The sequence below is a fragment of the Tachysurus vachellii genome, chromosome 4 (genome assembly GCF_030014155.1).
Source record: "Tachysurus vachellii isolate PV-2020 chromosome 4, HZAU_Pvac_v1, whole genome shotgun sequence".
NCBI lineage: Eukaryota > Metazoa > Chordata > Actinopteri > Siluriformes > Bagridae > Tachysurus > Tachysurus vachellii.
Genome location: NC_083463.1, coordinates 18,960,640 through 18,973,303, shown reverse-complemented (window position 1 = coordinate 18,973,303; position 12,664 = coordinate 18,960,640). Strand labels below are relative to the sequence as shown.

The window sequence follows — 12,664 nt, the reverse complement described above, 5'->3', positions numbered from 1 at the left end:
ACAAAAGCAGTGCTATAACCTTGCTTCAGAACAGGGATTCATAACAGCAGGTAAAAAACCTTGCTTAAATAACACAGGGTTAAATGCAGTGTGAATATTGAGACTCTAACCAAGAACAAGATGCCGATATCGCTTTCCTCGAAGTGTGTTACTCTGCCCTGTGCTACAGCCTGAGTAGCAGCTTGAAAGGTTTTCACATGTTTGAGGAAGCACGTGTTGATTTGAGGGTGGGTCTTGGTGAATAACCAAATTCGGGAGACAACAGGGATAAAAAAATAGCAAAGACTCTATTATTTCTTGTCTGTTCATCAAAACAAGTATAAACATTACAAGATAAAATTTGGTCAAACACTTTTGGATGATATTAATAGTAGTAGTAGGAATAATAGGAGTAATAGAATTAGTACTTTATTGATTTTGTGATCTAAGACCAGCATCATCCAGTAAGGACTACCATATTAAATTTAAGTGTGTCTCTTAATCATAGTGTGATAACATGGGGGGATAATGCCGTACAACTGGGGGGAAAAAGGTCAAAAGTCTGGAAACTGTTTTAAGTGAATCACATGCACATGGAACTAAAATCGGGTTATTTACATTTGAAACGTTTGTCTTTCATTTTACAGAAGCAAACAAAAAAAACATATTTTAAAGCCCGTATTTCTCCGTAAGTCATTAATACAGTATTCTGAGCTGAACGTCAGATTAATTTGTGGCTTTACTGTCCATGTGTTTGCTTGTTTCCTTTGTGCTCCATTTCTGTACATGCATGGTGAATAACTGCAAGTCAGTACCTCAAACAAACAAAACAAAACAAACAAAACAACACAACCATATTGACATTCTTTATAGTTTCTGGATCTCTATTATTGCTGTTCTTTGATTTGTTTCCATTTTATCTCTGTTATCTTGCAGCAACATTTTTCCAAATTCTTCTTTCTTATAAATCTTGTAAGTAGGAACACAAGCTTTGCCAGTTGCAATTATTTGGTTTGTTTTCTTTTCGACTTGTTTCTTTTTGCTTTGACATCGTCACTTTTTTATTTTTTTTGTTGTTACAGTATTGTTTTCTTGAAGAGATTTGATCATACATTGCTTGAGTCTGGTATTAGGGGTCCGGGATATTGATTGATTGATTGACTGCTGCCCAAATGTCACAGGCTCAAATGCAACAAATATTCTGGATATTTTATTAGCTGTAAATGATAATCAGAAAGTCAAAGCATGAGCAAAGGCCTGAGAATGTTTGTTGTGATTGATCCTTTCTTGTTGTTGTTATAATAATTCTTATTATTGTTTTTTTTCTTTTTTCTTTTTTTTGGATGAAACCTAACATACAATCATACAACCCGTTGTTGCTCATAACATACATTTAAAAGGACCTCTACTAACCAATCTCCTCCAAAGAAACACAACAATCAACATTGTCTTCTGTTACGCCTGGTGTTTTATTTTTGATTATTATTACTATTCATTTTGTTGTAGCTTTTTGTGTACGGTTTTTCAGAATTTTTAGTTCTTGTCCCATTTTGTATGGATGTTCCTGCATGTTGTGGATGTGTGTGCAGTTTGTTTTTGCTATAGCGTGCCTTTTATTGTGTTAATTAGTTGTGCGCATTGACAACGATTTGCCTTTTTTTAATATTTGTTTTGCAAATTTTTTGCAATAACAGGGAGGCTGACCAGGAGAGCTTGTCTTTTTTTTATTATTTATTTATTTATTTATTTATTTATTTAATTTTATTTTTAAATTTTACTTATTTATTTTCCCCCTTCCCCTTTTTCTTTGTTCCCCCCAAAGATCCAGAACCATATTGCAACCACGTATTGTGTGTTATTTTAAATATGATATTTTCAGATTATAATCGTGCAACATTTGTTAATGTACCTGTAAAGTAGTTTTATTCCCAGTGATGCTAAAACACCAGATGAACAATAATATCCCGTGTAAGTGACATTCAAACTAGGATACATACAAGGAAATATTCTGTATATAAATCTACTCTAGAACAGGTACATCAATGATGTTAGTTTAATGGAAAAACTTAATTTTTTTTGGTTCTCTTTGTCTGTAATCCCTGTTAAAAGCAATTTTAGTGGATGTGAAGAAAAAAAGAAAAAAAAAAAGGCTTTTCAGCTGTCCCTTAAATTTTGCTTCTTTTTCCTGTCCCTTTTCTCCTTTTTTCCTTCTTCCGCTTTCTCTCAGCTCTTGCTACTCAGGCCGGAGTAGAACTGAGGAGAAAAGGTTCTCAGATGTCCACTGACACCATGGTGTCCAATCCCATGTTCGATGCCAACGAGTTTCCGGATAATTACGAGTCAGGTCGAGCCGAGGCATGCGGAACGCTGTGTAGAATCTTCTGCAGCAAAAAGACCGGAGAAGAAATTCTACCTGTCTATCTGTCCAGGTAGAGGAATTATGGGGTTTGCACAAGAAAGTTTAATGACATCGGTTTAGCTTCGACGGGAAGTCTACTTATTCAGCACTTTATTAGGAACACCTGTACACCATTCATGTAATTATTAAGTCAGCCAATCACGTGGCAGCACCACAGCGCATAAAGCTGTTGTAGAGCCTTTATGTGAGTTACTATGCGAGTTACTATATCCTTCCTGCAGGGTCGAAACGATTTGGATATTTTCCTCTTTCTTTTCTCATCAGAAAGACATTTGCTACCCCATTGTGTGTGTGTTCAAGAAAAAATTTATAATCTTTGCAGCGGTGAGCAGTTAAAGTGTTTTCATTCTCTCATTTGTTTTGATTGGAGACAAGAGAAGTGCTTTATAAGCAGGCTTCTCAACCTACTTGTCCAACAGGCAAGTTTGTCCAGAGCACACAGGATAGTGATTGGTCCACGTCTTTGCACATACATTAAAATAAGTGACATTTTATAGGAAAAATCTGATTTAAGGAAAATCTTTATCACTGATGGGACATTTTGAAGCGACATGTTACAGTGTGTTTTACCACCGTAATTAAACCACCATTTGATAAGAATATTGTTTGGGATAATGGTGTTTATCCCTCGAGTATTTGTAGAATCAATATCATTGCATGTTGAAGCAGTTCTGCTAACATGCTAAAATGCTTTATTTTTAGCTTTTCTTTTTTTTTTTTTTTTAGTATTTGTATACTGTATATACCAGTGCACTCTCCTTGCACAGCTGTTTATGGATTTTATGTCCAGGTTCTTCAGCAACCTTTATTTTTTTGGACAGAAAGACATATTGTAAGATCACTTCAACTTCTATGCATTACGTAACCACTGAAAAGATCTAATTGGCTTGTTTTCTGTTCTCCATTTATAGATTCTACATGGTTCTCATCCAAGGCCTTCAAATTTCCGACTTCATCTGCCGGCCAGTTCTGGCCAGTATTATCTTGAACTCCTCGCCTTTGTTCTGCTCCGATCTGAAAGGGATTAACGTAGTGGTTCCGTACTTTATATCTGCACTGGAAATCATTTTACCTGACCGGTGAGGAGCTACATGAGGCTTCTGCGTCACTCGTTTGACTTTTTATTCTGTAGTGCAACAATTACTGAATCATTTTAAACACACATACATACATATTTTTTCACGTATTATCCCAATTTCTTTCTTTCTTTCTTTTTTCAATTTATATATATGTATATGTGTATATATGTGTGTATGTATATGTGTGTATATATATATATATATATATATATATATATATATATATATATATATATATATATATATATATATATATATATATATATATATATATATACACACACACACACACACACACACACACACACACACATATGAAGCATTTCATTTCTATAAATGTTTTAATAAAAGAAAATCAGTAGATTGCACATGCCGTTAACTTTAATCTTAACCAATGTGGCTTGTAGTTATTAGCACCACCTGATCTCTAATTCCTAGACTTTTACAAATTTTAGCAGTTATAATTTAGATATGTTCATGTCTTTTGAGTCTGTTAAACTATTCCAAAAAATGTATTTCTCCGTCTAATTTTCTGCATTCATTTCTCAAGTTCTCTGATAAAGCACACTATCAGTGACACATCCAAGTCTTTAATCTAGTGAACCTCAGTAGCTGCTCCACTGATTTCATTTTTTGGAGAAATACCAGCAAACAGATACTTATAATTATATGAATAAAACTAAGAGTGCTTTCATATGTTATACATTTCTTACACAAGCATGAAACAGTTCATGTTTTGACACTTGGATTTATTTTTTCCCCTCTTTTGCAGTGAATTGGTCAAATTTAAATCGTATGTAAACCCCACTGAACTGAGAAGAGCTTCCATTAACATCCTGCTATCCATGCTGCCCCTGCCTCACCATTTCGGCAACGTTAAATCTGAGGTAAACTCTTTGTACTGAAATCTCAGCGATTCAATAATCCCAAATCACATTAATGTTCAAACTGGCTGAGTGAAGTGACTGAAGAAACAAACTGTGATTTTTTTATTTTTTTTATTTTTTTTATTTATATATTTATTTTCCAAAGGTACTTTTGGAAGGGAAATTCAGCAATGATGAGGGTTCGCTTAATGATAAGCCAGTCTCCTTCCTTTCACTGAAGCTGCGACTGGTCAATATCTTGATTGGTGCCCTGCAAACAGAGACAGATCCACTCAATACACAGATGATACTAGGTTTGCTTGTTTCTTCCAAATTTGATTTACCGTAAACATATTTTTCCACTCCTTTTCCCAGTGTGTCAGTGTGATGGATCTCCCTCCAGCTTCCTGTGTGTCCATATTCTTATATTGTGTTCTGTCCACAGCTGCAATGCTGAATATTGTTCAAGATTCTGCACTTTTGGAGTCTATAGGCGCACAAACCGAAGTGGTAGGCTGAATGTGAATTTTATATGAATAACTAAATTTTTTTTTCCCTTAACTGGAATTTTCTGCACATTCATGCCTCTGTACACTGACTTCAGTGGAATTTGAGTCAACTCCAGAATTACTGGCAGTCTTTATGAATTTGACACGTGTAATAAGTGATTTTGAGATGAAACAAGTTGTAATGTCTCAAATTCGATGTTTTAATTCAATTTCGTTTGTATAGAGTTTTTAACAGTGGACATCAGCGCAAATCCCTTTTACAGAAATATATAAAATTCTATGTATTCAGGATATAAATTATAAATATTCAAATATAAGTTATGGTTTAAGAGGAAGGCCAAAGAGGAGGTATATGGATGTAATTAATGAGGATTTGAAGCTAGTGGGTGCAAGTGTTGAGGATGCAGAAGATAGGGTTAGATGGAGAGAGATGATTCGCTGTGGCGACCCCTGAAGGGAAAAGCCGAAAGAAGAAGAAGAAGAAGAAGAATTCAAATATCAGTTATGAAAAACTCCCTGAGTCAACATTAGGAAATGAGGAACCTTGAGAGGAACCAGACTCAAATGGGAACCCATTCTCCTCCAGGTGATACCAGTGCGATTATAAATGATTTCCCTTCTATAACCATTTAGTATTTGTTTACAAAGTGCTATTGTGTTACCAGGAAATTAATTTGAGTTTGGTCTGTTTGGTTGAAGTTATCATCTGTTCACTGATGGAGACTTGAGTGCAAAACTATGTATAGCTGGTGTAGTCTTAAGCCGTCTTCATGGTTATAAGTGCTACCATCAGTAGTATCTTAGGAGCATGCAGTTTTAGCACATGGTTTTGTAGGTTGCTTTCAGGAAGAGCTTTTTCATGTAGTCCGCTTGTTATGGAAGTGACAGTCGCAGAGAATGAAGTAAACAGTACAGCTCAAACTCTCAAACTTTTCATTCATGATCCTGTTCCTTATTTGTTACCCTCACTATCCTCACTGTGCTAATATGGCTATAGTGGCCACATTATAGTAGAATAGTACACCGGTTCACCAGGTCTCCAGTAGTTTTAATGGAACATCTTTGCCCATAGTCCTGACAGGTGCCAATAATTCTTGAGTTGACTATTAAGAAAATGCAAATGAAACCAAAATGATTTGTTTATATAGCGTTGCCTTCTATCCTCTTACCATGTCTAGGGAAGCGTGGACAGCAGTCATTCTTTGGCTAAGAGCCACAGTCGCAATAATAGTGGCATCAGTAATTCTAGTGCAGGCAGCTCTGAGGCCACTACTCCAGACAGCGAGAGACCTGCTCAGGCCCTTCTGCGAGACTATGGTAAGTCTAGATGGACACTCAGTGCTGATTTAATTTAGGCAAAGTAAACGTCTGCTGTCTTCACAGAAAAACGTTTTGTTTCCTTTTTCGACAAATAAAGATTGGTCTAGCATAAGCAAATTTGACTAAAATGTCTGTCTCAGTAGGCCTGTTATATAACTTTGTCTATGTATTGCAAACTACATAAATGGCTATGTGTTTGTCTCATCAAGGCATGTTGTCTTCATATACTCTGCATGGTGGCAAACCATTTGTTGATCATTATTTGAATGGTCCGTGTAGCAGGATAATTCAACCTTAGAACCAAGATTTCTGAGAATACAAAAAAACAACAAGAAAAAAAGCTAATACAAAACAGTGTGATGTACAATGCTGTGTTTGTGGTATTTGTGTAGATGCATGGTTTTAGACTGGTTCGAATGCACCTTATTATTTAGAGGGTTGATGTTTTGTGTAAGAGCAACAATCTGTGTTTTTAGTTAGTGCAGCCAGAGTGTAAGTTAATAAGCATGCATGCGTGCTGTTTTTTTAGTTGTTGTTTGTTTGTTTGTTTGTTTGTTTGCGGTTTTTTTGGTTTGGTTTTTTGTTCTTATGTGTTTGACATTACTTTTCTTGTTTCATGTGGCTGCTGGCTGTGTGTCAGTGCTTTGCTTTGCTTGGCTTATGTGTGTGTGTGTGACTAACCCGCTCTCTGTGGCATGCTGTGTGTTATATCCCAGCTCTCCACACAGACACGGCAGCCGGCCTGCTGATCCGCAGCATCCACCTGGTCACCCAAAGACTCAACTCACAGTGGAGGCCTGACATGAGCATTTCGCTTGCTGCCCTGGAACTGCTTGCTGGCCTCGCGAAGGTACACACGATCCTCTAGGACAATGAATGATAAATGGGGAAAATGAGATTTTTAAAAGAAGGTGATATTTCAGTTGGTTCTCTTGGCTTAGGCTCAGACCTAGGTACTGTAGATGCTATGTTTTATTCCTTTCTTAATTAAGACTTACTTCTGCTCTTAGCTTCAGTGCTGAGGCCTTGTTAAGAAGTGGAGCTCTCCAAGGTTATGAAACACAGATGTTTGGTTAAGCAGGTCATGCCAGCAGATTTCTCATCCAGCACCACACCTGGTAGACTGGTAGATAAAATTGGTTAAAAAAAGCTAATGAAGAATTTGGCTTAATCTTAGACTTGGCCTTAGAGTATTCTTAAACTATTCTAACGAAATCAAAAACTTTATCAAAAATATATTTATTTAACAAAGCCAGATGCTTTACAATTATTACAACTTTGAGTTGCTGAGCATTTTAGGAAATCTTAAGCTCATCTGTGACTTCCTGTTTTACTGTGGTATAAATTTCAGGTGACTTAGAGGCCAAATTTGTCAGGCAGCAACACGGGGAATATTAGGGTGTTTTGTTTCAGGTGATTATTAATATTCTTATTAAGAGGTTTACAAGAAAGTATGAACTTACCTGAGAGACGATAAGTATATTTTTTTTTATTAGCAGTGAGGACCTTAGAGAAGAAAAAAAATGGATATTTTCAGAAGATGGCAGCCATTTTTAGCCATCATTAGATGCCACATTCACACCAACAAAAGATCTGGAGGGCATGCATCAATGAAGCCAGATGCTACTTTGACTGGAACCGGTCTCTCTGGTTAGATGAAACAGGAGTAGAATTCTCCAGATGGGTTTGGTGTAAAAAATCGTAAATAATCAGAAAAGAGCAGAATCCCTACTTTTATCCAAATGGAGTATGTGTGGGCTAAGAACATTTTTGAGATAAGGAGCATAACATACCAGAGAATTTTGTATGCATGTCTACCTACAACTGGGTAGTCATTGAATCTTCTGGAAAGACCATATAAAAGGATTCAATTATCACAGAATCAAGTTTTTGTCTTGGCCATCCAAATCCCTGAACCCTACTGAAAAAGTGCGAATCAATTGAATGAATCTCCTCATTTAATGAATCAATTAAATATTGATTCATGGCCATTCCAATGTCTGATCTGAAACCTACTGTAAAAGTGTGAATCAATTGGAATGAATTTCCTCATTTAATTAATCATTTAAATGTTTTGTATTAATGACTAATCTTAGATCACTGGCTCTGTTTTCTTCGGTATATCTATAGAATTCTAAATTCTCAGGTATTACAGAAGAGGACTGAGTTCACCAACATAGCACAGCGTACGCTGCATTTTCAGACATTTCTTAAAACTGTTTCTTTCATTAGGTGAAGGCGAGTGCGGAGTCTTCGGATCGGAAACGAGCTGTGAGTTCAGTTTGTAGTTACATTGTGTACCAGTGCAGTCGACCTGCCCCACACCACTCTAGAGACCTACACTCCATGATCGTGGCTGCCTTCCAGTGCCTCTGTGTGTGGCTCACAGAGCATCCTGACATGCTCAATGAAAAGGTACACAGCCATAATAGGACAACAGAAGATTTTATTGATGTGATGAGTGTCGGTATGCATGTATATAATTTGTAAGATGTTGAGTTTGTGTCTTGCCATTTTTGTTGCAGGATTGTTTGATAGAAGTGTTAGAAATTGTTGAACTGGGCATCTCGGGTAGCAAGTCCAAGACGGGCGAACAGGAAGTGAGGTATAAGGGCGACAAAGAACATAATCCTGCCTCTATGAGGGTCAAGGATGCAGCCGAAGCCACACTCTCATGGTAAGCCGTCATGGTGCTTCCTGCTAATTTAAGATTAGCAAGTAGTCATTTTGTCCCCCTCTGAATTATAAAAATTACTTAAAGTTTTCAGATTTAGAAAAAAAATACTGAACTGTTTAGTCAGTGTTATTACAAGTGGTGCATTTATTGCAGATATTTCCGTCTGACATGTCAGTCACTCCACAGTCACTATCACGTGTCACTCACTGTTTTTTTCTCTTCCAGTATAATGCAGGTGTTGGGGGCATTTCCATCTCCCAGTGGTCCTGCTTCCACCTGCAGCCTGCTGAATGAAGAGACACTGATTAAATACTCCAGGCTGACATCCACATCTCACAGTAACTTCAGATACTTTGTCCTTGACAATTCGGTCATCCTGGCCATGCTGGAGCAGTCCCTCGGCAACGAACAGAGTGAGTTACTGGGATTTATAATGGAGTTGAATGAATGATACACATTATACATCTTTTTCATGTTCCACTTTTTTGGTACACCATAAGAATTTCCTTGTTTTCTTGGTGCACCGTCAATAAAAAAAAATCCATGGTTGAAACTATGGCAAAACCTGGAATAAAACTTAAAATGATACTATATTTAATATTAAGTTAAAGAATAAAATTATATACATTTGATACAAGAGAAATCTCAACACTTTTTTTTAAACTACAAAGAAGTATGCACTTCTTCTAACTAATACATCATGGAAAGTTTTTGATTCTGACTTTGATCTTGCATTTCCTAAATTATTCCTCAGCTCATATGGATATGTGTTTTAAATCTTTTTCAAGTGAACTTGGATTTTTTTTGTATGAAGCAGCAGATTCTGTGCAAAAGAAAGTATCTGGCTGTATAGAAACACCTTCATAACAAAATGCTGCCACACAGTGTTTTAGACACTGTCTGAAAAACCATGTTGACTTTATATCTAACATGTCTATTGTAACAAAATGGCAATGAAGCTCAGTAGCTTGTAGGATGTTCTCATGCATTGTGGTTTTTGGACATTAAACGTATCTTCCTGTGGAATTTTCTTGAGCTTTTACATTCTTTCTTGTGTAAAACACTCGTAACTATAGCTCAGACCTTTTTTTTTTAAGCACGGGTGTGTACAGTGTTTACTAACAGCTCACAATTTTTATTTATCGGTGCATCACCCAGGTGCTCATTTATGCAACCAAGGCATTTTCTAGACATGTTTGTATGTCTTTTTCCAGACCCATGTCCTTCTGTCACAATGCTGATTCGAGGCATGTGTGGTCGTCATGCCTGGACAATGAAACTGTTCCACCAGCCTCGAGGAGCCAGGGCCAATCAGAAGGTAATCTACAGCCCAACCAACCAGTCAGAGCAAAGAAAAAATGTGATCTGAGAGTTTGTATTTTTAAACTCTTTGTTGCAGTACAATTAGTACCAATATCCAGTAAAAAAAAAAAAAAAAAGAAAATAAGAAATAATAATAATTTTTTTATTTATTTATTTATTTATTGATTGTTTTTTTTTTTTTTTTTTTTTTAACTTTAATATTTTCTCTGCTACAGCAGGTGTTTGTTCCTGAGGGTCGGCCAACTCCCAAAAATGACGTCGGGATTCGTTTTAATGTCAAACACAGGCCGTTCCCAGAAGAGGTGGACAAGATCCCCTTTGTCAAAGCAGACCTGAGCATTCCAGACTTGCATGATATCGTAGATAAGGAGGTGAGAAAGGTCTCCTTGGTTGACCGGAAGATCTTTGGTATGCATTTGTGCCTCTATAAAGAAATCTAAATATAATTAGAAAGAGGTGTAATCTGTTTTCACTGACAGGAGACATTAATATCATGTGTAGCAGCCTTGAAGCACTCTGATGCGTTTGTGAGTTTGAACTTGTGTCTGTGGGTGTGTGGGTCACTGTCATAATTCAGCCTACTGACTCATGACACATGGTGATATGTTTGGGCACTGGTTACCATTTCCAATTATACTTGCATGAGTTATTGTTATTTTGAGGACACAGACAACCAAAACAAGATTTTCAGTAAATAAAAACTATATTATGCCTATTGTATTATATAATTCATAGTGATAGTTCGCCATTATTTACCTCTTGTCCTGTGTGTCGTGTTATCGAGAGGAACATTTTAACATCCTGTTACTGAAATATCAATTAAATTAACTTCTTGTTGTATTATTCACTTCATGGGAGCTTTCATTAGCTCCCATGAAGTGAATAATAAAACGTACGTTTGTACGTAGCATCAGTGATCCTGTTTATATTTGAGTGTTTATAGTGTGTGTGTGTGTGTGTGTGTCAGCTGGAACAGCAGCACGATAAGCTGCGTGGTGTGATGGAAAAGCAGATAGATTATGAGACCAGTCTGGAGCACTACACAGAGGAGCTGTGGAGGAATAAACCTTTCCCCGACCCTCTTACTGACTGCAGGCCTCCCCCTCCAGCGCAGGACTTCCAAACAGCTCGTCTCTTTCTCTCACATTTCGGCTTCCTGTCACTAGAGGCGCTCAAGGTAACGGATTACAGTTTATGCAACCGTTTCTTATGCTACGCTTATACGTCAATTTCTTCATCCATTCAATGCTTAACTCTTATCTATTTATTTGCAATAATTATTTCTTTATCTTTTTTTCTTCTTGTCACTTTCCTTTGCCTTCTAAAGATTTGGCCCAGTGCTAAATATTTAATGTGTTTTATTCTGGCTGAATTGCTGAGTATTGTCATTAGAGTTCTAACTGAAGCTGTAGCTTTTACTCCAGAAGGAAAAAAATGCAAAGGAATCACTGCAAACATCAAGATTATAGTGCCCATTGGAATAGCAGTAATCATATGGCTCTGTTTCCTTTTTCTTTCTCAGGAGCCAAATAACAGTCGTCTGCCTCCTCATCTCATCGCTTTAGACTCGGCCACATCAGGCTTCTTTGATGACGTTGGCTATCTGGACTTGTTGCCGTGCAGACCGTGTGACACAGTATTCATCTTTTACATGAAGGCAGGCCAGAAGAGCAGTCAAGAGGTAGGAGCAGGACTCTTATGAGGATCGTATAGGCGTTTATTGATCAAGATTTGCTTTAACGTCTGCTGTGGGATGCTGTGTGTGTGTGTGTGTAGATCTTAAGGAATGTGGAGTCTTCAGCAAGCGTGCAGCCACATTTTCTGGAGCTGTTGTTGTCTCTTGGCTGGCCAGTCGAAGTGGGGCATCACCCAGGCTGGACTGGGAGTGTGTATACCAGCTGGACCATAAACACATCTAATGGCACGGACACACCAGGTACACGCCCACGCACCCACATACACACACAGACAGACTTTATTATACACACGGTTTTATGAGACAAATTACTCAAAGCGTATGTTACTCCATCACACCTTTAATCCCTACATCAGCTTTCATTTCTCTATTCCTGCTGGTGCTTCAGATGAGTTTGTGGCTGTGGGAGAGACGGGAGGAGGAATTTTTAACGGTGAAAAAAGAGTGCTGTACTATGCTGACGCGCTCACCGAAATTGCCTTCGTGGTGCCCTCGCTCACTGACTCCTCAGGTAAACACTAACAGAAGACTAAGTAAATGCTCCTATGATAAAACAGGATAAAAAAGTATAACATTTTATAATTTTATAGATTCAATACAAAATATTTAACACCGGCTGCTTCCAGTCAGTTTGTTATTATCAAATAAATAAATAAATAAATAAATAAGGATAACATGTTGCTCTGGAATAATATGTAATTATTATGTATGTAATCTTATTTTGTTACACACATTGTATTTCCTGAAGATTGTTGATGGGCATTTGAAGTAAGTGTGTGTGTGTGTGTGTGTGTGT

At 37.2% G+C, this 12,664-nt stretch overlaps 1 protein-coding gene across 13 annotated transcripts in view; it reads left to right on the top strand.

Annotated features, from left to right (window-relative positions):
- The window catches only part of ralgapb (Ral GTPase activating protein non-catalytic subunit beta), a 38,325-nt gene that overhangs the window by 19,416 nt on the left and 6,245 nt on the right, over positions 1–12,664 (top strand). For 6 of the 13 annotated variants that reach the window (XM_060868210.1, XM_060868208.1, XM_060868207.1 and 3 more), the window contains 16 exons: positions 2,207–2,408; positions 3,310–3,477; positions 4,250–4,364; positions 4,510–4,657; positions 4,789–4,853; positions 6,031–6,169; positions 6,889–7,022; positions 8,405–8,587; positions 8,698–8,849; positions 9,075–9,262; positions 10,064–10,167; positions 10,388–10,543; positions 11,140–11,349; positions 11,695–11,853; positions 11,949–12,108; positions 12,257–12,379. In XM_060868210.1, coding sequence (XP_060724193.1) covers positions 2,207–2,408; positions 3,310–3,477; positions 4,250–4,364; positions 4,510–4,657; positions 4,789–4,853; positions 6,031–6,169; positions 6,889–7,022; positions 8,405–8,587; positions 8,698–8,849; positions 9,075–9,262; positions 10,064–10,167; positions 10,388–10,543; positions 11,140–11,349; positions 11,695–11,853; positions 11,949–12,108; positions 12,257–12,379 — 2,406 coding nt within the window. The remainder of the gene's footprint in view (positions 1–2,206; positions 2,409–3,309; positions 3,478–4,249; positions 4,365–4,509; positions 4,658–4,788; positions 4,854–6,030; positions 6,170–6,888; positions 7,023–8,404; positions 8,588–8,697; positions 8,850–9,074; positions 9,263–10,063; positions 10,168–10,387; positions 10,544–11,139; positions 11,350–11,694; positions 11,854–11,948; positions 12,109–12,256; positions 12,380–12,664) is intronic. The other 7 variants (XM_060868212.1, XM_060868206.1, XM_060868204.1 and 4 more) reach the window with 3 other exon arrangements.